This window comes from Vicugna pacos, unplaced genomic scaffold, assembly GCF_048564905.1.
Source record: "Vicugna pacos unplaced genomic scaffold, VicPac4 scaffold_130, whole genome shotgun sequence".
Classification (NCBI taxonomy): Eukaryota; Metazoa; Chordata; class Mammalia; order Artiodactyla; family Camelidae; genus Vicugna; species Vicugna pacos.
The window spans coordinates 58,077-83,692 of record NW_027328810.1 but is presented as its reverse complement, the minus strand read 5'-3'; the positions used below and the strand labels follow the sequence as shown (position 1 = coordinate 83,692).

General features: G+C 45.2%; 1 protein-coding gene and 1 long non-coding RNA gene across 2 annotated transcripts in view; both read right to left on the bottom strand.

Annotated features, from left to right (window-relative positions):
• The window catches only part of LOC140695072 (uncharacterized), a 156,801-nt gene that overhangs the window by 117,628 nt on the left and 13,557 nt on the right, over positions 1-25,616 (bottom strand). The gene's annotated exons all lie outside the window — the stretch shown is intronic.
• LOC140695068 (uncharacterized) lies at positions 117-25,488 on the bottom strand. Its single transcript, XM_072958001.1, has 8 exons — positions 25,273-25,488; positions 24,518-24,798; positions 23,914-23,992; positions 23,605-23,673; positions 2,926-2,952; positions 1,064-1,122; positions 714-866; positions 117-177 (listed from the first exon to the last, which is right to left on the bottom strand). Exons 1-7 carry the CDS (start codon positions 25,463-25,465, stop codon positions 771-773), a joined length of 804 nt encoding a protein of 267 aa, XP_072814102.1. The 5' UTR covers positions 25,466-25,488; the 3' UTR covers positions 117-177; positions 714-770.

The following is a 25,616-nucleotide window of genomic DNA, read 5'->3' as shown; positions in this document are numbered from 1 at the left end:
GAAAACGTTACTCAGTGTGAAAGAAGTCAGTCAAAATAGACGGTTCCACTTACATGAAGTGACTCGATTTGCATGAAATGTTCAGCACAGGCAAATCCACAGAGACAGAAGAGTGGCTCCCTGGGGCTTGGGGAGGATGGGGAAGTTGATAATGTCTGCTTATGCGTACTGGGTTTCCTGTTGGGGGGAAGAAAATATTCTAAGATTGACTGGGATGCACATTTCTGGGCATAGAGTAAAATCCGCTGTACATTTTAATGGGTGATTTGTATTAAAACTGTTAAGAACAAAAGCACCTCGGATTAGTACCTTCCATAGTAAAAGCAAATTGCTAACATTTATTACAGGAAGAAGAAACTGCCCTCAGCATGAAAGCAGGAGATCAGCAAATATTAGTTAACCGAAATTGGACAAGAGCATTTCACTTGAAACTGTTGCTGAGTGTACAAGAAATATTCAGACATGACAAGGAAAATCAGTTTGACATCACGAAGAAGCATTCTGCTTCAAATGCAAATCAAGGATTCGGCAAGCCCAGCTGCTACAAATGACCAGAGAAGAAACCTGGTTCTTAAAACAAGCACCAGAGCCAACAAGGAAATGGTGGTGAGGAAAGCAGGCGGCCTAAAATCTGGAACAGTGTGCTACAAATAATTTCTCCACTGAAAATTCAAAAATAAAATGAAAGTGATGTAATGATGTGTTGAACTCACGTGAATGGGCTTCCTGCAGTGCTTGACAGTTCTGTAACCCCGAATGACTCAGGAGAATCAGCATGGCTCCTGGGAGTCCCCAAGTAACTGCCCATCAGCACGCTGACCACCATCACACGTGCCAGGGTTGAATTGCAGAGAAGAGAGCAACCTCTGAAAGGCACAGGGAATGTTGACAAGGGAATAAAAGGCTGCGGTCAATCCTGGGACAGAGGCCCTGTGAGCAGAGGCCAGAAGGCTGCAGGTGAACTGGAGTGGCCCTGGGGCAGGAAGGGACCACAGGGGAGCATATCTCAATTATCTCCTCTCTCTCCCTCGGGTAGGAGGGATAAAGCCTGCATCCTTCTCACCTGGAACTGTGGGTTCTGGCTGGCGGAAGTCTTACCGACACGGAATGAATTTCTCAAGACTGCGGAAAAAGGAAAGAAATCGAGAGGGATTAGGGAGCCAAATCCACGAGTCTCTCAAATGCTCCCATATTTATTGTGTATAATCAAAGTAAAAAGTCAATAACAGTTGTGAGATAGTAGGCAGGAACTTGGGGAAAGAAGGGATGAGACAGAGATTGTAGACTCCACCATGAGTACTAAGGCTTAGTTTACCTTTAGGGAAGTCATGGGCTGAGGGGAACAAGATACATTTTTTAGACATGTTCATTACAAAGCAGACCACCAGACCAGCCTGGTCCCTGTTTTGGGGATAATAGACTATCTAACACCACGCAGGCCTGGCGTTTATAGCTGAGGGCCTGGGTCATTGCTGTGCAATAAGCAGTGTGCTATCTATAACCTCAAATATGCAAGCAAGGCATTGTCTCTGCTTTTTATGGCAAGGAGACAGGAGTGAGGATGCACAGGTGTTTGCTTTAAAGCAGTTAATAAGCACATTGTTTTTCTTAAAGTTGACAGGCGGCTGGGATGTGTTACAACTTGTTAACTCAATCATGGGCTCCCACATGGAACCATTATGGAGGACATCCTAGGATGACAAATCCTGGCTCTGGATCTTTTCCTGCCAGCTTCGGCCACTCCAGCAGGGTCTAGACACATCCCTGAATAACGATCCCACAGAACCACCTAAACTCTTAACTCCTGGTGCTTGAAACTTAATTTTAGCTCTACACAACTTAATGTAGAAAAGTTTCAGAAATAAAAGATATTATATTCTTTTTATATCTCATCACTGATTTTTCTGATTGCTCTAAGCTGCTTCTACATGGTAAAGCACCTAATTCTGCAGGTGAATTCAGTACTTTCCTTTGGGCATAACTAGACAGTCTGGGCTGTCTGACTTCTATTAGTCAAATACCAATACACTTAATTGATTTCTTTGTTCATCAATTTCAGCCTGGAGGTGAGGGTCTATCACTATTTTCCTCAGCCCACCCTCTACTCTTTTCTCATCAGCATCTCAGGCCTCCTGAAAACAAAACAAAGCATTTGTTTCCCTTCATCTACACTTTCCACAAAGGCAACAGGAATCATCATGCCTAGAGAATGAATTCAACACAAATGTTAAAACAAAAATCTATAAACCTGAAACAACTCCATCTCCGACTCATGATACACAATGACATGAGAGTAAGTGTGTCAGGTACAAAGCATGCGTGAGCCTGACCACCTCATTTCTATTCTTCAAAGGAAGGAAGGTTTTCGTATTTTTTATTATCATTCTTTGTCATTGTTTCTGATTAAGCCAAAAAATTTTTTATGAAATAATTAAGCACTGCAATAACAGATTTTCGCTGTATCAATTACAGAAGGAATTCAGAGGGGATAGGAAATCCCACCTCTGTAAAAAATGCAAAATTCCTTCCCCTGTTAAGAACACGAATACAAAATGCAACAGAGAATTCAAATTCTTGTGGAGAGGACAAAAGCCACAGAATCAAAGCAAAGTCATTATTATGACTCAATCCAAAATTCACTGGACAAACATGCTCAATGCATTCAAATAATTTTTAAGGCACACTGCAAACCATTCACTTAATTATCTACAGGCTAGAGGAAGAATTTCCCTCTATAACAGACAACATAAATCAATAGGTTGCCCCACCAAACAAGGAACAAACATCAGGTTTTTTGCAGTTCTGATAAATCAGCAAGTTTTAAAGATCAAAATCCAGAAATTTTAAACATTCATTCACACCAGAATGAATCAAGCACTTAAAAAAAAAAATAACCCAAAGAAACTAAACACATTGATCACGTACCTGGATCAATGAGAAATTCTTGTACAGCTGGGAAAAAAAGAACATTCTATAGACTTATACTTGAAAAATAAAACTACTTTTAAAGATAACTGCTAAAACACATTTCATCATTCATGTTGCCTTGAAAAATCTGAGGCACTTGTCTCTGATCAGAAAAGCAATTCTGAGTATTAGTATGTTACAATTCAGTGCCAGTTTGCTTTAGAAGAAAAAAGAAAAGCTACTGTTTCTCATCTTGCACAAAGTTTAAAGAACCTCCCTGCCTCTATCTCCTCCCATTTTCTAAGCTCATGCTCCCCAACCCTTCTGAAACAATTATGAGAACCTCTTATTCCCACCAATATGCCAAATCACAAAAGAGTATCAATTTATTTGTGTAAATATATACCTACACCTTGAACTGGAGGAGAAAGATTTCAGAAGGCTATATGGAACTTATTGCTATATTCCTGAAATCACACACATACACGTTCACAGAGACACAGACATATACAAACTGAATTACTGGGCACTTCACAAGCTAAGGACTTACAACTTCTAGAAGATAACTTTGTAGTTAGTTTAAAATACAAAACGGTCAGCTTTTGAAAGCCTTGAACATTGCAAAATCATCCAAATATCAATGAGATCCAATAAGCCTTCTCTGTAGAATGTAATTCCCCATGATGGCAAAGCAGACCCTAAGAAGTAGTGGATCCAAGACTCGTGTTTTTCACTAGCTATGATCGTTTTAAAACACGTAAACAGATTTAGAAAGGTATGTCCCCATGACATTTATTCTTATTGAGATGGCATATGTATTCAATTGTCTATGCAGAAAATAGGACCCATGATGGTGTTTAAGAAATATTTTGTGTATTGAAATATTTATTTTTAAGTGCAGACAAGGAGGGTGGGTATTACTCCATTGTAGAGCACCTTTTGTGCACGCACATGTTCCTGGCTTCAATCCCCTGTACCTTCATGAAAATAAATAAATACAAGTGCTTACTTAAAAATAAGAATAAATTTATATAAAAAAATAAATGCAGACTAAAAACCACTGCAATCTAGGAGCCACAATTATAATAAAAAACAAGTGTTTCTATCAAATATTGACTATACGCCAATCACAGAGACAACCAAAAGTCACACCTGACAACCATCACGTGTGATTCTCAGCAATCCTACTAAGTAGACACGGATGAGAAACCCGGCTCTGCGGATGAGGAGACGGAGCTCGGAGGAGCCGGGGACACTGACCGTCCTGCTCCCCGTGACACCGCGTCAGCCCAGGGCAAGCGCTGACAGAGCTGCACTGAGGGGACACCCAGCTGCATGGAACCATGGGGGATTGGGGAGTCCTAGAAAATACTCAAAAGTGTTCAATGAAAAACCAGCTCAAATATGTTACTCTGTGCCCCATCCTCTAAACACAGAACATGTCTGGGACCTTTTTGATGCCTCCGTGTCCTTTCTGCCATCATCAGTTACGTGCCCTCTCAGCGCGACCAGTCATGAACTGGACCCCATACGAAGTGCACTCAGATGGAAGAGCTTTAAAAGCTGTTTTATGAAGTTTGTAAGACTCTGTCTATTCCACACACAGGCGGTCATCCAGCAATACTCACCGGTGCGGATGTACCACCTGAAATCACACCTTTCTGCTTTTTAAAATCCCTTCATGTAATACAGACTTTTAAACAGCAAAGAAGCAGCTCAACCACAGACAGTGGACATCTTTTCACCAAACGGACTCAAACAGCCCATCAGACTACCTGGAAGCCCTTTTCTTCTATTAAACCCACTTCCAGGTACTTCATCTGATTGGTGGACTCGGCCTCTGAATGGCCTACTCAGAGAGATCCCATCCTCACATCCGGGGGTGGGAGAGGAACCTGCTGCTGGGAGAAATCAGTGAGGAAGGTGGACATCCTCCAGCCATTTCTGCACGGGTAGAAATGCCACATGCTCAGAAATTATACCGTCAGCACCCCTCGGCTCCCATGGACTGGTTTCACATTAAGCAAACTTATGACACACTGATGCAAGAAAACCAGAAATTTAATTTATTAATGTAACAGGAGATGTGAAACTACAAACCAGATTGAAATATCAGAGTTCAACCATGAGTACAGATTCTCCTCCACGGCCCAATCTCGGGCAGGCAGTCACATGGCAAGCGTGGACAGAAGCAGAGCAGGAAGGGTTTCTAGATTAACTCAATGGACTAAATTTCTGTTATAAGAACAGATCTACTGCCTGGAAAACAATTAATGCCAATCACGGGGCACACTCCATGGACAGTGGCTGAGACACGACTGTGAGCACCTGTATAACTCCACTTTCCCTGTATTTTCTGGTCTAACTGATGCAGAGGTACAGAGATCCAGGGATGCAGATACCTGTAAACACCCAAAGCCCATCCCTGGGAGCCTGGAAACCAGATAGCCAAGATTTAAATCCCAGCTCTGCCACTTACTAGCTCTGTTACCTTGGCCAAATTACTTACCCTCTGTGTGCCTCAATTTCCACACTGTAAACCTGGGATAACAATCAAATCTTTCTTACTCGCTTGTTGTGAAAATTGGAGGATTCATTTCTGTAAAACTCTCAGAAAAGAATGTAGCACATTTTTGGTGCCCAACAAATTTCAATTTAATAAGAAAGTGATTTACAAGTCTCCCATCTAATCATCTTCTGTGTTTCATGACTATTCTGAGTCCCAAAGGAAATCCTTATTTCCCCTCTTATAAACTCTTGAGGAGCACCCTTCTGTTTCAAGCCACCACCTGTTTAATCTGAGGGGGGATTCCCTCCTCCCCACTCCTCTGGTCCATGGGAGACTGCTTCTCCCTTCACACCCCTGACCACTGGCCCACGGCTAGCCCTCCTCACACTAACAGATTGAGGTGTGAGTCCGGGGAGACAAGCAGGGCATATGAAAGCTTTCCTTCCCCTCCAGTGTTGGCCACCCTTAGGAAGCAGCCGGGATGCTCAGTTCCATGGCAAGACAGTCCTGTGCATTATGGGTCAGAATCTCTCAAGGGAATGCTCGCTGTGGACCAGAGTTACCTGGGACTGCGTAAGTCTCTAATTCTGGGACATAGTGTCATGACACTCACTCTCCCACAGCCCTGAATTTCATGGAGAACGTGGCTTCATCAGTAATAAAGGAGACATTTATCGCCTGCCTGTTCTTCTTTGTCATCTCTCAGTTGGCTGCTGGACACAACATGTGTATAAGTATTGGGTCCCCTTAAGCCCCAACATATATGAAGTAACAAAAATTCTGTGGCTTAACATTGGTTCAGGGCGACTGTGTAAATGTCCTGACTCTGCTGATGCTAAATTATGTGTATAGGAACTATGGAACCTCCTCAAATATCTTTCATCATAAAACCAGCTTTTCTTATTTTCCTGTTTCTCAGTAATTGCCAAAGACTATCAAATGATGGCTTCACACCAAACAGCAGTTAAGATTATGAGCCCTCTTGTCATACACACTGTGCTAAACACTTTACATAATTTCTAATTCTCACAATTCTACAAAGCAGAAATGAGTGTCCCCATCTCACAGACGAGGGAAAAACTCAGAAAGAACTGACTCAGGATCACGTAGCTCAGTGGCAGCGCGTGCACGCAAACCCAAGTCAAAACACCACACCCCTTTGTATATGTACCAAATCTCCTACCACCCATTGACACACAGCGGTGGGGATAATACTTAGGGAACTCAGTACACTTTTCAGCTTTAAGGTGCTCCAGAGGCCGCTTCTAGCTCTTTTATAAAATCCCGGCTCACTGGTTTCTAACACTGCAAGAAAAGTCCGATGTTGCAACTGTTTGCACAGGAAGTCTGAAATGTTCACAGCGAGATGATAGAATAAAACTAAGACATAAGCAGAATAATAGTTCCAGGTAGTCAGACATAATGGACATTGTGCTACCCTGAAGCACTAAGCAAAGGAATCCAAAAAAAAAAAAAACACGTTGTTTAAGACTTCCTTTACAAACAGGAAAGTTAAGACTGTAAGAAGGTGTAACAGCGCCACCTATGGCTTAAAAGGCCTTCCTGGTTGCCTGGAAAGGTGCAACACAAAAATTGCCTGTGGATCAGAAACAAGAATCAGATAACTAAAAGCTTATGTAGCACATACTGCTCTCCTAGTCCTCATGTCTTGCACTGTAGCAAAAACCAACAGACCTGTACTAGGCCTATATTCATAAAAGTCATGTCTGTATTTTTCCAACAGGAGGTAATCTAAGTATCTTGCAAAATACTTCTCAAAGAGCCAGGAAATCATAGAAGTGTATTGAAATACAAAAACATTTATTTACATATTAAAACAGCATGAGCTTTTTTCTATTAAAAAAGCTGACATGTCAAATCAATGTTTTGATATTTTAAAACCTATTAAGAGTGCAGAAAAATAAATCAAAATTTTCTTTAATCACAAAAGAGAGAAGCTTATTCCCTGAAAATGATCAATGTGGATTTTTCTAAACTTAATGCTTCTGGTCAGAGTCCTACGAATTTAAATGTCTGAGTGTATAGTTACACGGCAGCATGAACACTGAGTTGTAACAATACACATTCTGTGTAAATAATCTTCAAGGTCGTCTGCTTAAGTCAATTTAACTAGTCCCTGTCTCAATAGAATGATACAGATTTCATTAAAACTTCATACTGCACGCACACACACACACAAAACCCTGAATCCTTGTTACTTTAAGCCACATTCATATATATCCATATTGAATATGCATCAGAAACAAACCACCCTCTTTAGTATTCACAGTTGATCCTTCTAAACTATCTGTCATTGTGACAGCACATTTTTACTAAGCAGCTCTTGGATGCTTTGTATACAAGGCGTCTACCTCTCACAGTCAGACATGGTAAACGGCATCACTCAAATTTCACAAATGAGGAAATATACTTAAGCCATGGAAACAACGTACATATTTATCATCAGGAAAGAAAAGAGTAAAGATTTTACTTTCAATATGCACTGACAAACTTTTCCTCCATACTAAGACTACATACATAAAACAAATTCAGTCATTGTAAATTATTCTGTCAATAAGCACCACTAGAGAAAAACAAGCAACATCATTAGCAATGATTGGACTTTCAAAGCCCACTCCTATTTTGCACTATAATCATTTTTAATGTTTTGTTTTTAGTGCTTACATAGCACTAATATAAAGAAAACATAAACTATTTAAGTCATTACCTGAGAATGCAACATTTGTGAAAATGTACAATTTTAATTTATGCCGCTCTGTCTCACATTCTCACTGGTGTCTCTCCTTTGAAGGCCTCATCAGGCTGAGATCGCCAAAATCGGTCATTTATGGACTCACAGGAGTTCGGGAAACCACTCAACGGGAGGCTGATCAGAGGAGAAATTGAGAATGCATCCTGTGCAGCCTGGGTTCCAGCACCGAGCTAGGCACCGCCAGCTGCGTTTGATTTGGGACAAGCTGCCCACCTCTCAATCCCTCAGCTGCAAAAAGGAGACATTGATACCTACCGTCAAACACCTGCTTTGAAGTAAAACATGAGAAAAACAGTTTAGCCTTTGGTAGGTGTCCACTCACAGCAAGCTTGGTCATTATGATGATGAGGATTACTTTTAATAAGTTAAGCTAGACCAAAAATTAGAAATCACCATAAAGGAGAAACATTTTAACTCAATAAGCATTTCCTTTTGAATGGATTGATAAAAGTTCTAATGATTTTTTTAATAAACCAAATTTTGTCCATTAATTTTAGATTTACCGGTTTATGGACAAGTCTCCAAAAAAAGAATTAGAGGCCTCTAACCTCTGAATACTAAGAAAGTAAGGTTTAAAAAAATTATGGGGGAGAGTATACCTCAGTTGAGAGAGTATGTGCTCAGCACGCATGAGGCCCTCAGTTCAGTCCCCAGTAACTCCATTTAAAAACTTTTATTTAAAGAAAAGGAGAATTAAAGGAAAAAGATGGAGGACTACAGAATTTTTTTAGAGAATCCACTCAGATTTAAGATGGGGAAAAAATATCCATTTCTCACAGGAAATCTTGAGAACTATGTAAACCGGATCTGAGTTGTCTAGTCTTTAACATTATTCATGAATTCATATTACCAAGTCTTAAAACTACCTGATAACCCACAGTGGTGATAGTGATCATAAAACCTGACAATGCGGATCGAACTCTGGCTAGGACTGCTCTGTTCTGACATCTCTGCCCCTGAGGCCTCACCAGGCTGAGAGCACTAAATTTTGTCATTCATGAGCATCTCGTGTAAGTCTTCCATTTATGCTTCTCAGTCTCCTCTCACCAGCCCCTCTGAGGAAGCACTGTTATCATCTTCCCCACACGCAGATAAGGTCACTGAGGTACAGAAACTAAACCTGCTCCAGGTCACATCGGCATTAAAGGACGTCTGTATTTCTGCTGTTTTGCGATTGACAAAAGAATCTGAGATATCAATACAAGATAGACTGTTAAATAATCAAGTCTGTCAGCTCTTCACCTCAAAGAGCAGATACTATAAATTCCTGATGTAGGATGAGGCTGCCGCCACAAAATGACTCAGCTAGAAATTAATATCCAAGATGAAGCAGCGGATACACATAAATATTCATGACTGTCAACTCCTCTCACGGGTCTTGGCCCTTCACTGCCTGAATGGGGGTGAAATCCCCACCCGTGTCTGGGAGGGTAGCGCGGCTCTTCCAAGTCTCACCCAGGCTTCACAGGCTGTTTCCCCCTACAGACTGTCCTAAATGATTAAAAAGCTCACAAGATTTTTACACCAGCCAAAACTGAAAGACATTTCTGCATATGGAGCACTTTCTCAGGCTTAAACCATTTTTGCCTGCACTCAGCAAGGGGGAAAAAAGAAACATGACTCTGCAAAGTCTCTTAGCCTTACCACTCACAGGAGTTGAATGGTCTCAGCACAAGATGACCCTTCACATTACAGGATGAGAACAAAATAAAGCCGCCCCAACAACAAGCACTCCCAGAGACAGCGCTCAGCAGTCTTCTGCACACTCACGGTTGTGCAGCCCTCACCACCATCTATTTCCAGAACACTTCATCACCCCAATAGAACACCCCTGTCACTAGCAGTCACTCCACAACCCCCCTCCACCCAGCCCCTTGCAACCATCATCTGCTCTCTGCCACTGCATGAGCCAATTCTGGGCATTTCTAAGATCACTGAAATCAACAATATGTGGCTGTTTGTGTCTGGTTCCTTTCAGTTAACGTGCTGTTATCAAGGCTTTCCCATGTTGAAGTGGTATCAGCATGTCTCTTTTTTTTTGAAAATGTTAAACTTTATTAGAAGGTGGTAAATACTATCAAAAATAGTAGAGTGGGGTATAAGGGGTGGGGTTTCAAAGGGAAAAGGCCGGGTTGAGCAGTCAGGGTGGACTACCCAGAGCAGATGGCTTTTTTCATATTCCCCTTTATTTATTTTTTCTTTTTTATTCACTCTTATGTCTGAATAATATTCCACTAAATGGAGATACTACATTTTGTTCTTTCATTCAGCAGCTATATATGGACGAGGTCCAGAAGAATGAGTGTAAGTGGTGGCTAGCAGGGATGGCATTTAAGCAAAGGGCAAGATGTGCTTTCAAAAAAAAAAGTGAACAATCAGAGGCACAAGGAAATTCAGCGCGTTTCTGAGAAAGTGCATGGTTGCTTCAGTAGGACTGCCATGCAGGGCTGTGGGGGATAGTGACAGGAGACACAGTGAGGGAGTCACCTGAGAATATTCCCCACTGCAAGCAGCTCAGCCAATTCTCCTCCCTCATCCTGTATTTTAGAGACATTTTTGCTAGCTTTTCTCTTATTTCAAGTAACAGTACTTTAGTTACACATCTGATCATCTGCATCAGACCACATTAGCTCCAAGCCACAGAAAATCATTCACTGACCGGAGCAGCTCCAAGACATAACATTGATGGACCAGGGAGTCCTGCAGCATCCCATCCTGCAGGCACAAACCACACATGTTCCCTGGTGATGTCCGGAAAGTAAAATGCATGGAAATATCTCACTGCTGCTGCACGACATCTGCCCACAAATTGCCCCCAAATCATGCTGGCACAGCACTACTCAACCCTCGCACTACCCCCACCAAAAAAAAAAAAGAGAGAGAGAGAAAAGAAAAGAAAAGAGAAGAAAAGAAAAGAAAAGAAAAGAAAAGAAAAGAAAAGAAAAGAAAAGAAAAGAAAAGAAAAGAATAAAGCTAAGAAAGCAAATTTAGGCTCTTCCATTGAAAACCAGCAACCATCACTGCCAGTATCTGAGCTGGAATGATCCTGACTTCAAAAACCACTGTGCAGTTACTATTCAAATGTGACAGACATATATGTATTTCACTTAGATGATATTACAATAGGATTTTTCTTTTCAAAATTTCCAGTTGCAACAATAGCACAAGAAAGTTTATGTTTCATTTTTTAAAAAAAATCAATTATTTTCCACTTTGTTAATTTTGAATCTATTATTATTTTATAAAGGGAGCTATGCTGCAGATTATAAACCAAATATCTGGCTTCTGCAAACAAGACCTATATGACTTCACTATTTCAGAGCAAGCTTTAATGATGCTTTCAAATTGGGGGCGCTCACTAACAGCTCTTTAAATACTGTCAAAGATGTGCTATTATGTAATGCAAAGGGTCTACCTACACATCAACTCAGAAACCAAAGAAACTACACGAAAGCCTTAGTTTATCATTTTAAAATATTCCTATTATTTTGAATATTAAATTTCTTAAAGATAAGATATTTTTTGAGAAAGACATCAGTTGTATTAAATTTCCTCTCACCAAGAAAGCAATCTTTATCAAGAATTACTACCCCTATAAAAATCCAAAAGACAGGACGTTTCTAGCTAAGTTAACTTACAGATCTCAACACAAGCCTAAATCCTATCTGCTCTCACTTGAACGAGCCCAGCAAAGTCCTGGGCTACTCTGGAACTTAGCTCTTCTGTTCCATATGTTGGCAGAGCTAAGATCATCACACAAGGCAGGGAAGGAGAGAAGAGGTAAGTCCACCTGGCGGCCTCCATCTGTTTACTTCCAGCCACAAGGTGTCGCTAGAGCGACCCCGCTAACAAGCCCTCCACACAAGGAAACCCGGCATCCACTCTGCCCCTGCGGTCCCCAAGCAGTCCCGACGCCCCTCTCCCACTGGTGGCCTCCGAGCCTGTGAATGGTCTTCTAATGACCCACCCAGTTGGTGACACCCTCCCCCTCTTCCCCGCTACACACACACACACACACACACACACACACACACACAGCCAAGGCAGCCTTCCCAAAGCACAAATTTGATTACATCTCCCCCACTTCAAACCCATCAGAGGCTCCCTGGTAGAGTTCTAGCCCCACCCCCGACCCTGCTTGTCCATCCTCACCTCAGTACCAGGTCCCCAGTGACCTCAGGGGCCCCGTGACCTGCTGCTACTTCCCACTAGCCTCCAGGCTCATTTTAACTGTTTGTCAAGGAAGTCTTCCTTCCCTCCAACCTCCGCACTTTGGATTAGGTGCCCTGCTGTGTTAATAAAACATTTTAATCTAAGTCAACTTCTGACACTGCTAAGCTCTCAAGAAACAAGTACATTTTGCTTACTACTGTGGGTCCACCCCCTCTCCCCTAGACACTCAGAATTGCGTGTTTTGTGAATAAAAGAATGAAGGGGTGGGACTCAAAAGGACAGGCAGAGCTGCTCTCCTAAGGGTCACTTCCTGCTGACAACCTTCACTGCCTCTTCTGTGTCAGTTCTAGTAAAAACCAAGCTCCTCCAAAGCCCTCCACCCCTAGGCCCTCTCCAGTGTCCTTCAAAGCAGGGTCACCCACCACCCTGGACCACACAGGGCAGTCTCCCCGAGTCCCCACCCCACAAGCCTCCAGGCCTCTACCCGGGCTGCTCCTGCCACCTGAGTCACCCTCTTGATTCCTTCCCCTGGCTGACTCTTACTCTGTCCCCAGAACTGAATGTAGAGCCAATTTCTTCCAGGAAGTCCTCCCTGATGATGTCCTTTAGCTCTTGGCTGGGCTCCATCTACAGCAGCACTGCTTGGCGACCAACTGGTATTTGTCTACCTGCTCTTATGAGACCATGACCTCTTGGAGGCCACGTGGGAAAAAGGAGTGAGGTGACAAGAGGGGTGGGAAGAGCAAACAGGAAAGTCGCAGCTCAAGTCCCAAATTCAAGGATTCTGTCTCAGATAAAAAGAATAAACTGTTTCATACGTGTGTCATTTGGCTATGATTTTTGTGGCTCATGGAAAACAAGAGCTTGGTGTTCAAGCCTGAAATCCAAGTTACATGCAAAGAAATGTATATATTCATATCCAAAGGAAACCAGAGCTGCTCAACAACACTTTGCAGTTAAAATCCAAAGGAACTTTGATAAAGGCAATCTCCCTCTCTCTCTTTATTTTTATTTATTTATTTTTTTTGGTATCATATAGTTTTAGAAGTATTTGTATAACTAAGTGATGGCTACAGCCTATGATTCTGCACTGGAGTGTTTGGGGCTAAGGAAGCCCAGATTACATGCACTGTGTAAATGCAATCACACCAACAAAATGACAGGCGCCCTAGTGGCTGAGCTGAAGTTCCAAAGCAGAGAACCTTATGTTAGAAGACAGCTCTCAGTAGAAAGTAAGAAATGCAATGTTCTGTACTCAATTTCATTAGCTTTATGAGCCATTAACAGATAGTATGTCTTGTCTAATGAAACCCCAAAATATATTGTCATCTTCGATTTTCTCCATCTGACTGTTTTATGCTAAATTTGGATATCAAACCCTCACTCCATACGGAAAGCTCAGGCCTTAGCTGCAGCACAGTTACATCCCGTGGAAGAAAGCCGATCAAGGGAGAACAGGAGAGTTTCCCTTCAGAAGCTGCTAAGTGTGGTTTTGCACATGTATGTCATTTACAACCACGCCATCGTCAAAGGAGTAAGACCTTACATCTGTGGGGCAAAAAGCACTGCGGTGGTTCTGAACCATGAAAGAACACTGAGCTTTGTGCAACAGTCCTGAGGCACTTAAAGCGTACTTTCTCTGAAAGGCTCCGAAACTGACTCACTTCACCATTTCAGGTACAACCGGAATTAGTAGAGAGAACATGCCCTTGAAGTCTGACAAGGCCCTGCTGGATTCCTGCTACAGCATTTACTAGCTGCTAAATGAACCAAATCCTTAAACCTCTGAGGAGGCTTCCCAATCTTCAAAACGGGGCTGCCACCGCCCACTTGGGAGGCATGGATGTGAATGCAACACGCAAGTAGGGCGGCCGACTGGTACGTGACACGGGGCCTGGCTAGTTTCCCTCCGCTGCCCTTCTCCCCCTTTAAACTTGCACTGTTCCCCCTGGTAAGGGTGAAGCCCCAGGAACAGACTGCCCGATTCTTCTGTATATCCCCGGATACATACCTTACCCTTAGGAGGTCAGAAAAACAACTGCCTCCTCCCCAGTCACTATCAATATTCTTAAGAGTCTGGGTTTTTTTAACTCTATGTTTCAGGGAGACTATTCAAGAATTGTTCAACCACCGTTCTCCAGGTTGGCTCCTCTCCCAACGCCCATCCCTTCTTACCTCAAATCTTCTGTCTGATTGCCTTTTGTTCGTGGGAAAGAGAGTCCGCTAGGGTGCGGACTCCCTAGGCCTCCCTCCCTTCATCACAGGAGAGTGTGACTACATTCTCCCAACTCCCCACTCCGACTCCAGCTTCTGAGGAGTTTCCCCTTCTGGACCCTGCAGCTTCTGGATCGTCCCAAGACGCGCACACGTGGCCAAAACCCTCTCTTCAGATTTCTTCCTGTGTGGCCCTGCCCACCCCCCAGAACCTTAAGGATAAATGCCATTGCTCTGAAAATCACAAACGCCGCTGACTGACACACCAAAGCTGCATGGTCCGGGCTTTCCTCCAAACCAGGCACAGCCCTGCCCCCCCTCAGACACAGTCTGCACCTCTTGAGATGAGCTGATCCACTTGCACGGCTGTGAACACCAGCTAAGAATGACGAATCCCAATGTGTATCTCTAGTCCGGCTCCTTCACCTGAGCCCCAGGCTCATAGACACGAGTGCCTCTTGGAAGTCCTAACTTGGATGACAAATGGCATCTTAAAAATGCCATATGTCAAAAAAAAAGGCCTTATGTCCACCATTTACTCTAGACTTCGATTCCTGGCAGGTACCTCCCAGGCTCCCCATTTTAGTAACAGCCCCAGCACCCACCTAGGTGTTTGAGGTCACATTCAATTTCCACTGTTCCCTCCACCTGGCCCTGCCCTGGAATCAGTCTTGTTATTTCTGTCGCTAAGCCAGTCTCAAGTCTGGTTCTGCAGGGAGCACGATGGAAACCCACAAGCTCACAGCAAGGTGCACTGAGTCACAGACCTCCGAAGGGAGTTCCCTGGAGGGGGAGGCATCTCCTGTTGCCAGTCACCTCAGAAGGCACTGGATTCTCACAAAGAAGGACCAGAAAAAGGACTCAAGGATCTCCCGTGATCTGAGGTTTGAAGGGCCCGAAGTCTGGGGGAGCTCCTAGTTAGCTGACACTCCTGTCAGTGAGCAGATGAGGATGGTAGGAACCCAGGCAAGTCTGTTCTCGCTCCGACCCCTTTTCTCTCGGGAGCCACGGGAAAGGCCAGTTTCCAGGGCACAGACCGGCCATCACAGATCCCAGCCTGCATTTGCCAACCCAGACAGCCTAGACTCCTACTTGCGACTCTTACTTCTGTTCTGTTCCCCCCCAGAATGTGATGGACTCTTTCAGAAAGTCTGGACTGTCTCAAGCGAGACCAAGTCAGTGAAGGATGAAGTGTCCACATTTGGACCAGAGCATGAAAGGAGAAACAAGGCCTCATGTCCAGCATGACGGTGGTGGCCAAGCCCTTTCCCTGGGTGAGATGAACCAGGGTCGGGGTGAGAATGCAAGGTCCCTTCACGGCTGACAGGGGTGTTGGAGACTCACTACCGCAAAATAACCACACGGCCGTCAGTGGTGGACATCAGCTGCAACAGACACAGAGTCAGCTATTTACTGCCAAAAAGGGGTAAAAGTAAAGGCCGGTGCAGGGAGGCCTGCACGGCTGCTGAGGCAAACCACAGACCTGGCTCTGAATGCCCACTGGCTGAAGCAGAGAGGAAGCTACGGTCCCCTTTAGCGGTCCCTGTGTCCACCAGATCCAAGTGAACCAGTTACGTAGGACAAGGCAATGATTTCCTGATACTTAGAAAAACCAGCCTCATAAAGGGAACAAAAGAGTGGCATGGTTTTAGGCCCGCTCCTGCCCCTCTATGAATGCAAATTAAAGTAAATGGCACTGGGAAGGTGAATGCAAAAAAAAAAAACAAAAAACAAAAAACCGGTGACTGCTTCCTCCAACAGCGTCCCCTGCAGCTGCTCACCCCCGAGCCGGCCACTTCCTCACCAGTGACCGCCGGCCAGGAAGCGCCGTCACGCACGTCACACAGCGACAGCCAGGAACCGTGTGCCGAGCACGTTTGTGTAAAAGCCAGAATCAAGCAAGGTGCTGCAGAATTTGACTTTCCAAGTTTAAATACTCCATGAAAAAAATCCCTCAGCAGCCGCCTAAATCAATTCGCATCTCACTTCTTCAAAACAAATAAACAAAATTAGTAAGAGAGCATTTGTTACCAAATATAAGGACGAACTAACAGGTTCCTCAAAGCAAGGACTTTAACAGATATCAAACTCCAGTGGGTGATGTGCTAACATAGCAAAAATTCCAAAAAAGTAGAAAATAAGATGACTAGGATAATATACGAATCATGGCAACTGTTAAGTTTTTGCTTTTTATAGCGATGGAGACGGCACAGAGGGCGATCTGGCTATTCCAATGCAGGGTGTGCACAGCCCACATTTTCAGACCCAACAACATGCTCACGGGGTGGTATAAGGGAAAAAGGAAAATAGAAAAAGGAATAGAGGAACAGCCAAAATTAGAAACACACGAGAACAAAAATGACTTTGACAGCATTTACAAGAAATTACGTCAGTGTGATGAGGACAGGGACGCAGGGACGGTGAGACCCACCCTCACCTCCTGATCCAGGGAAGGCAGGGGCCTGAGGGGAGCGATGCTGCCGGGGGACCCCAACGTGGTCAGCGCCCCAAACCAAAACTTCACCTAGATGCGTGTAGACAGCTTTTGAGCTACAAAATGTGGTCGCATTTCAAGCTGGACAACTTTACTCACTCCCACCAAGAGGAACAGGGGAGAATTAGGTTCTGCTCCTGAACCAAAGCATTGTTTAAAAAATTAATGACTGTGTAAGAGTAAAAGCAACAATGGAGTAAAAGTCACTGGCGGAGAACGTGCTTGACCCGAGCTCATTGGCCACGTTATCTCACTGACGTTCAGATGCTGGCTGAGCCCTTATGGTACCAGAACAGACAGACCCACCAGGAGGGAGGTTTAATGCGCTGCTGTATTTTGATGCCAGCAGCCATGCCTGGTACACGAGGTTCTGGGTAAACAATGGTGACAGTGTCAACCACTATGGGCTAAGCACACATCCAGCTACTCCGCCAAATCCCAAGGGCAGACTTCAAAAGGCAAAAACAAGCTGGCATTCTCTGTTGGCTCTGCAGAATCAGAGCCAAGCAGTTGCTGAGCAAAAATGTCACCAGTGCCTCCTATGACAAAATAGGAGGCACTGGCGTGGGGCTGGGGCAGGGCTCCAGGCTTCCACTGATCACCCACCAGTCTGTCCAGGGGGTGAAGGAGGTCCCTGCTTTCATTGCACCGATGCACCTACCTTGAATGACGCCTTAGGACTCAACAGGAGGTGACAGGTGAGGTGAACGGAGCCAGCCTTGGTGTAGCACGGTTCTGGCAGCTATGCCCTCAGCAGTGCCCAGTTTCCTAAACCTGACACCTCATCTCCAAGGAGCAGAAGTGTAGTGTGGGCATGTAGATCACAGGGCCCTGTGAGGACAAGTACAGATCATGGCCACGACATGCCTCTCCCCTTCCTTAAGCCATAGAGGAATGTCCGGGGAGGAAGTGAAAATTATTCCAGAGCCTGCCAGGCACCACACGCAGGTGGGACACGGATCCCCTGTGTCTGTCATTCACAGGACTGGTGTGGATTTTCTTTTTATCAATTCTCTGGCATCTTCTCCTCCATCTTACCAACAACAAGAAAGTAGAATCTGACCTTAGAATCACAGAGAATCACAGAGCCCCTCCTGCACAGCGGGCCCGGCAGCACGTACCATGTCCTCTGACCGTCACCTGTGGGACCGCCATGAGCGCTCTCCAGACTCAAGGCCCGAGGCCGTAGGCCGGGGGGACACAGCTCACCTCACTCTCCCCAGTAAAGGGGGACCACCTCTCGGCAAAGACGTCTCACCCTCTTCTGCCCGAGGGACAGCTTGAAAGATACACAGGGAAACATAGTAGAGGGTGAGGGGTTAGGCAGCCCAGAAGTGATCGTCTGCACTTCCAAGGCAGAGTGGGGCCTTTGACCTAATCACAGGGACAAAGTGAGGACGAATTTTTCCCTGCTGTGTCCCATACACCGTGACACGCCTTTCCCTGCGTAAGGAGCTAATTCGGAAGCCCCTGGCAGTGTTTCTGATGTCCTAACTTGGCATGGTGGCTGTCAGGCAGGGGAGAGGGCCTGAGCCGTGCTGGTGCTGGGCCTGGGAGGCAGGAGACATCGGCTCCACCCTGAGCTCAACCAGCACCTCATTCTGCGTCTCGGGATTCAGAGTCTCATTTATAAGCAAAGGGATGAAACTGTCCCAGGACAGGCTGTCCAACAGGAATGAAATGTGAGTCATGTAAATAACGTTTCCCAGTTGCCACGTTTAAAATGTAACAAAAAAAAAACCAAGTAACTGATTTTAAGAACAGACCTTACTTATTCTACTGTATGTAAAATACTATCATTTTGACGTGTAATCAATATAGAAAGTAACAAGATAGTTTATATTCTTTTTACTAGACAAGTTTCAGCGTCTGATGTGCATTTGACTTACAGCACATCTCAGCTCAGACCGGCCTCCTCCCCAGCACTACTAACATCAGTAGCTGTGGCTACTCTATTGGACAGCAACTCCAGGGGTCCCTCCAAGTGTCCTGGCTGAAAAGGGGGAGTAAGTGTCCACACTAACCCTAAAAGGATCTCTCTGAAACAAAGGCGGATTTAGTTTTAAACGTCTGAAAACCGGCGGGCTACACCTCCTTCCCGCCTTGGCTACAAGAAAGCCCTCCTCCTTGATGATCCCATTCTGGATGTAAGGAAGCAATCTGTCACACAGCCAGGGTGGCCCGGCCTTCAGGTTGACTTGCCTGCTGTCTGTGTCCAGTCCCACGAAGTCCTCCTTCTCAAATAGGATGTAGAGGAGGGGGGTCTTCTCCCCAGAATTTTCGGGGTCCCCATCCAGCCACTTGGACTTGGGCAAGATGAAGAGTGACTCAGTGAAGTCGTCGATCCTCTTCTCCACCACCCGCAGTCCTCGTAGATTGAAGGCCACGTCGGTGTGCGGCTGCTCGGCCACCTCCCCATACAGCATAAAGACAAAGAGCTGAGAGTCGTAGAGCGTGGTGCCATACAGCTCCTCTGTGCGTGGAGCTTCTAGAAGGTCTTGGCCAAGAGGCAGTCAGTAATGGTGACAAGGCCCATGACATTGCGGTGGGTCTGGAAGTCACTCCATCCATTCTCGGGCGCATAGAGATACCTAGAGTGCCCACTGGGAGCCGCACGGTCTGATCTGGCTCACCAAGGAGATTCCATTATAGATGCAAAAGAAATTCTCTAAGATGATCCCCACAGGTTGGACCACAATCGGGAGAGTCTGGTGGTCCTCAGCGCACTGCACGTAGTCAGGGGTGTTCATGTTGCAGGCCCTGCCGAGAAGGGAGGGTAAATCGATGTACATACTGTGCTGTGGGCTGCGGGCCTCACTGGGATGCGGCGACCTGGTGTGCACCAGCCAGAAGGCAAGGGAAGTCCAAGCAAATCGGGGATAATTTTGTCCTCAGCATCTGCACATGGCTACTGAAGCTCAGATCACATTACCCAGCTTTTGGTCTAGGCTTCCATCCCCTGCAGAAAAGGATCATTTCTTGTTTTCTGTTTCCAAGCACCTAGGCAGGCCCTGATGCAAAGTCGGTGCTCAAAACTGCTGAATAAATGAATGAATAAAGGAACTGCTTCCCCACCCCTCAGCAGGATATAATGCAAAGAACCATAGTAGGATCAAAATATCTGGATTTCAACGCCAATTTATTTGAACTCCTAAGGTGCAGAATAATGGGTAAGAAAACTTGCTTTGGGGAGGAGGGTACAGTTCAGTGGTAGAGCACGTGCTTAGCATGTTCAAGGACCTAGGCTCAATCCTCAGTACCTCATTTTAGAAAAATGAAACAAATAAATAAACTTAATTAACCCCCTCAAAAAATATTTTCTCCATTCAAAATTAAAAAAAAACCACCTTGCAATTGACACAACATTGTAAACTTGACTATACTTCAATTAAAAAAAAAACTTCTTGCCTTACAAGAATATATCTGGATTATGGAAGTTTGCAAATGTAAAATGCCTAGGGTACCACCTGCATAAGAAGAAGGAACTGTACAAATGTACTATCCCTCATTTATGAGCTATTTTTCCCTTGGGGAGATTATAACCTCTCAGAGATATTTTTCTCATATTAAAAAAAAAAAGAAAAAGAAAACATTACCTGATTCTCCATACTGCTGAAGAATCAGATAACCCTATGAAAGTATCTGACCCACAGAGTTTATTCAATAAATGTTTGTTGAATGAATGAATAAACAAGCAAAGTGAATGCTGCTCCCTGCCACAGACAATCATAATGGTACTGCTTGGAAATGCCAAGCCCACGTTCCACCCAAATCTTCACTAACCACGTGGGTGACCTGGGCAGACCTGTGTGCTTCTCTCAACACCAGTTTATTCATAAGTAGAAATGAGGGCAATAACACAAACCTAAAAGGGTTAGTGAGTCACGAATGAATAGTACCCCAACTTTGCAAGATGGAACTATTAAAGAAAATTGGGCAAAGAGTCCATAGGCCCTCTCCATATTATCTCTTACAACTACATGGGAATCTACCTTACATCTAAAAATAAAAAGTCTATTATTTTAAAGAGGCTATTGAGTTTAAATCAGCTCACCGTCTCAAATAAGGAACACACAGTACAAATAAGAGAATGCGCAGCCCATGAGATGCACTCAGTAAATATTCCCACTGAACCCACTGGTCCCTCCAAATTCAGAGCATGAGGATGTGTCCTCTTGGCCAGAGGCCACTGCACCTGAAGCTAAAAAAGCTAATGGTCCCCACTTTCAAAAGCCCCTGCCACCAACCTAGGTCTAATTTTGTATTTGTAATTTTTTTTCTTTTTATAAAATAGAAATCCCCAATTGCATAGCCTTCAGGTCACCAAAACCTGACCACAGAGATCATGATGGCAACCCTCCTTGGTGAAACAATAAAATGAAAAGCCATTTCCACAAGACCTGTGTGTAAATCTACTAGGGAACTTCATCCTGGACTGAGAGGAAGAGGACTGGGGAGGAGGGGGCAATCTGAGGCACACAGACCCATGGGCCACCTGTCCCACGATGGACATTACACTCAACCCTCACCCTCCAGGAACTTCAAAATACACACAGACAGAGTGATGTGGACAATATATATGTATTTTTAAAGAAATTCCGACTCTCTAGCAGGTCTTGTATCTACCGAGACACAAATGGCTTATGTGTATAATGTTTCACAAAAGCCTTAAAACATTACCACCCCAACTTGACACATTAAGAAACTAGGGATAGAGGTTTATCACATTGTGCAAGATTAGAGAGATGCCACATCAGACACTGTATTTAAACCCAAGCCTTTGCTCCAGTGCTCACACAAGAAAGTGTGACATACTGCCCCTTTCCTGCCCTCTCCCTGCAATAAATCTCTGAAGAGTCTTTTCTGTGCCACGTGGAATCACAATCACATCAATTTACCACAAAGAGCTATGTGACTCCTTGGAGGACGTGTCAAAATCTAAAGGGTTGTGATGGGAGGAGAGATTTGAATTTTCTGTTTCTCAAAGGAAACATGGCTTTAAAAGAAACTGAAAAGCACTTATCTAGTCTAAGCCCTCATTGTGTAGAGAAGGAAATGGAGGCTCAGAAGAGATGAGGAAAGGGACTTATTAACAAATATTGCCTCAGTGCAGCACCAAGCCAGCCCTGGGCCCTTCTGGGGGAGTACCTGGAAGGCCCAGGAAAATGATTGTTAGAAAAAGGAAAGAGAAGAAGCATACAAGGCCCTGTCTCTACACCACCATACCATGAAGTTCCACCAAATTATCCAGTATTGGGTGCAGCCAAAATTTAGGTGGGCTAAAGAGGTTATAGAAACCTGGAAGTCTCAACCATAGTGGAAATTCCAACATTTACTGTTTTTTTCCAAGTTCAAGCATCAGTTCAGTGGGCGCTCCATACGAGGGACTACACGAGGCCTGGAGTTCTCCCAAATACAGATCTCTATTATCACGTGTGCAAACCACACACAGGCCCACCAGAAGAAAAACGCCCACACATAAGATGGAACTACTGAAACAGAAAAGAGCCAACCAGCATATATTGCTAGCAAAAACGGTGCTGCTAGAAATAGACTCATGGTCATAGAAAGCAAACTGTTGTTAGCAGGCAGGAAAGGGAGGATTAACAGATACACATTAATAAATATAAACTAAATGACAAGGACCTACTATATAGCACAGGGTACTATTTTCAATTTCTTGTAATGAGTTGTACTAAAAACAATCTGAAAAACATTTATATACATATGCATAAGCTTATAACTGAATCTCTGCTGTACATCTGAAGCTAACATGGTAAATTTACAACACTTCAATAAAAAATAATTTTATATAATAAGTAAAAATAAAAGCAACGCCATAAAAAAAAAAAGTAAAAGAACACGGTAATCCCCTTAACTGTAGGTGGTGGAGAACTCTGCAAGCACCAAGTCCACTCGAATACTCCAGCACTGGCGGTCACTCATTCTAACCATCAGAGAATCACTTGGCTTCTACGAGGTTACTTTTCTCTTCAGTGAAAGGCTACAGTTGCATCTAATGATGTATTGAATCTCATCATTCACAAACCCAAGATTTCCCATAGGCCTGGCTCTGGACAGATGAAAAGATAGGGTCCCAGATATATTCGTGTGTAGAAGAAGTTTATGCCATAAAGACATTAATTCTTCCTGCTTTGATAGACAGATTCATTGCAATTCTGATTAGAATTCCTCCCAGATATTTCATGGAATGTAACAAGTTAATTTATGGTCAGGAACAGCCAAGAAACTTCTTTAGAACCACCACTGGGAAGGGGTGGATAGGTCATGCATTTCAACTGGTCTTTCTGATGTGATGAAAACGTTCTGGAATAATAATGGTTGCACAAATGTGAATATGCTAAAAGCTGCTGAATTGTAACATTCAAGTGGGTGGACTTCATGGTGTGTGAACAATATCACAATAAAGCTGTTATATGAAAAAATCCTTCTTGCCAATTATTTTTCCCTCTATACTACTAGTCTGTCCCACAATTTAATTAAAACAAACAAACAAAAAAACCCAAAACAAACCAGATTTTGCCAGGAGCTCTTTAGGAGTGCAATGTCCCTGGGTCTCCAACGCCTCAGGTTGTGCTGTTCCTGTTAACACACAATAGCTGGGCTGGACTAGTTAGGGACTATAAGTATCTTTTTAAGATCGACGGTCTCACGTTTCACCCTGGGAGAGTGAATGATGGAGGATGAGACAGCCTCATGCCTTCAGCTCATTTTTAACTGAACCAAGCCCTGCTTTCACCACTGTAATCCCTCTCAGTATAAAAACATGTGACATCAACAAGCACCGCCATCATAACACCTGAAAGTGTTCAAGGTACTTACCTGGGGCAGAAATCCTGATCAAGGAGACAGAAGCTCCCTCAGCACTGCCGCTCCCTTTTCCCGACTCCACCAGGAGAAGCTGGGAGTTACAGCCGCGGGCTCTCAGCCTGGGGAGCAGCGCCCACGCCGCTAATCTGGACCTCAGGGATCGGGAAAGGGAGAGGAAGGCAGCCCCGGGGTCGCGGGGCAGGGAGAGCGGGGTGGGGGACGCGGGCTGCAGCCCCGCTCGGAGGCCAGCCCCAGCCCCAGCCCAAGCCGCCCGCCCCGTCCGGGTGTGCAGACCCCGCCCGCCCGGGACACAGCCCGCCCAGTGGTGGGGACGGGTCGGCGGCCTAGGAGAGGAAGCCCGGGAGGGGAGGACTCGCGGGCGGGAGAGGGGAAGCGGACGCCAGCCGCGGACTGAGGGGAGCCCGGCTGGGCCAAGAGGCGCAGGGGCACACCTGGCCCTGGACAGCTGTGGCCGGGGCGCCGGGGCAGGTGGCGCGGGCAGAGGGGTCTGGCCCGAGCAATCCAGCTGAACACACGCTGACTGGCGCCCTGGGGGGCTGTGACACGCCGACCGCCCTCCCGCAGCCGCCTCACCCCTTTCCCGATATCCCCTCACCTTGCACTTCCACAGCCAGAGGCCCCGGCCCCAGGCAGTAGCCAAAGGCCTACAGGGCGACAGAGCTGAGAAGCCATTGGGGCCGATCCCCGGCTCGGAGCTGGAGCTTCCAACCCGCGGTCCAGCTGGCAGCAACTGCGCATGCGCAGGAGGGCCAGCGATCCGCTCTGGGTCCTGAGAGAGAAGGGGAACCGAGGGAGGGAGAATAGGGGAGGAGGAGGGGAGGCGGGGAAAAGTGGAGGGAGACACATGGACAGGAGGAGCAGAGGGAAGGCAGTTATCTGGAATTGGGAGGGGAATAACAGAGATGGGGAGAAAGCGTTTTACCTCTTGTGGCACCCCGAAGGAGGCAGCAGTCCTGCCTATACACCCTTCTCTTACCCGTCATTGCCCACAGCTCATATTTTACGTCCCTGGCCCAGCCCTCCAGCTAAGGTCTCTGCAGAAACCCTACGGGTATCATACCCGTTGCCCCCACAAGGAGCTAGGTTTACTGTTGCTCAGGGAACCAAGCACCCGCAGGTGTTGTTTCTCAGAACTACCTTGGGAAGAGTACATATTCCCCTTTTACACGCTGGGAAACAGGCAGGCACAATCTCTGCCTTAGCTCCACTGTCCCAAATGTTGGGCTGGCAGGGAGCGGGAGGTAAAATGTCAGAGCCCCAGAAGGAGCAGACTGCCTGAGTGTTGGTGTAGAGTCCCCATCCCTCCTGGGTAAACCACACCCCAACCTCGGGGAATAATCAAGGGCTCACCGTAGGCCCCTGTGTGTGGGAGAGCTGCCCTCAGTCCCAGTGTCCAACTTGCTAGGTAGGTAGAAGTGTTATTGAGTCCAAATTCATTCTCCTCAGTGCAGGACAGGCCAGTAAGTTGGGAGACCAAGTGTTGGGGCATGGAATAGCAAGTTTCTGTAGACCTAGATGGCAAACTAATGTCCTGGAAAACCATCTCCCCAAGTCAGAATTCAGACTGCTTTCCTATGTGCTTGGTTTTTGCAAACTTCTTGGTGTATGAATTCTTTGTTTTTAGAATCCTTTGTTCTTGCAGCTATCTCCCTGGGTCAGATCCCTGTAAACCTCCAACAAAACAAACGTTATTT

Coding starts and splice junctions, on each gene's coding strand:
- LOC140695068 (XM_072958001.1), bottom strand. CDS start 25,465: ATGGTTTTCCAGGACATTAGTTTGCCATCTAGGTCTACAGAAACTTGC. Junction 24,799..25,272: donor CCCACACACAGGGGCCTACG/GTGAGCCCTTGA, acceptor TCCCAATTCCAG/ATAACTGCCTTCCCTCTGCT. Junction 23,993..24,517: donor TCTGGCTGTGGAAGTGCAAG/GTGAGGGGATAT, acceptor TGTAACTCCCAG/CTTCTCCTGGTGGAGTCGGG.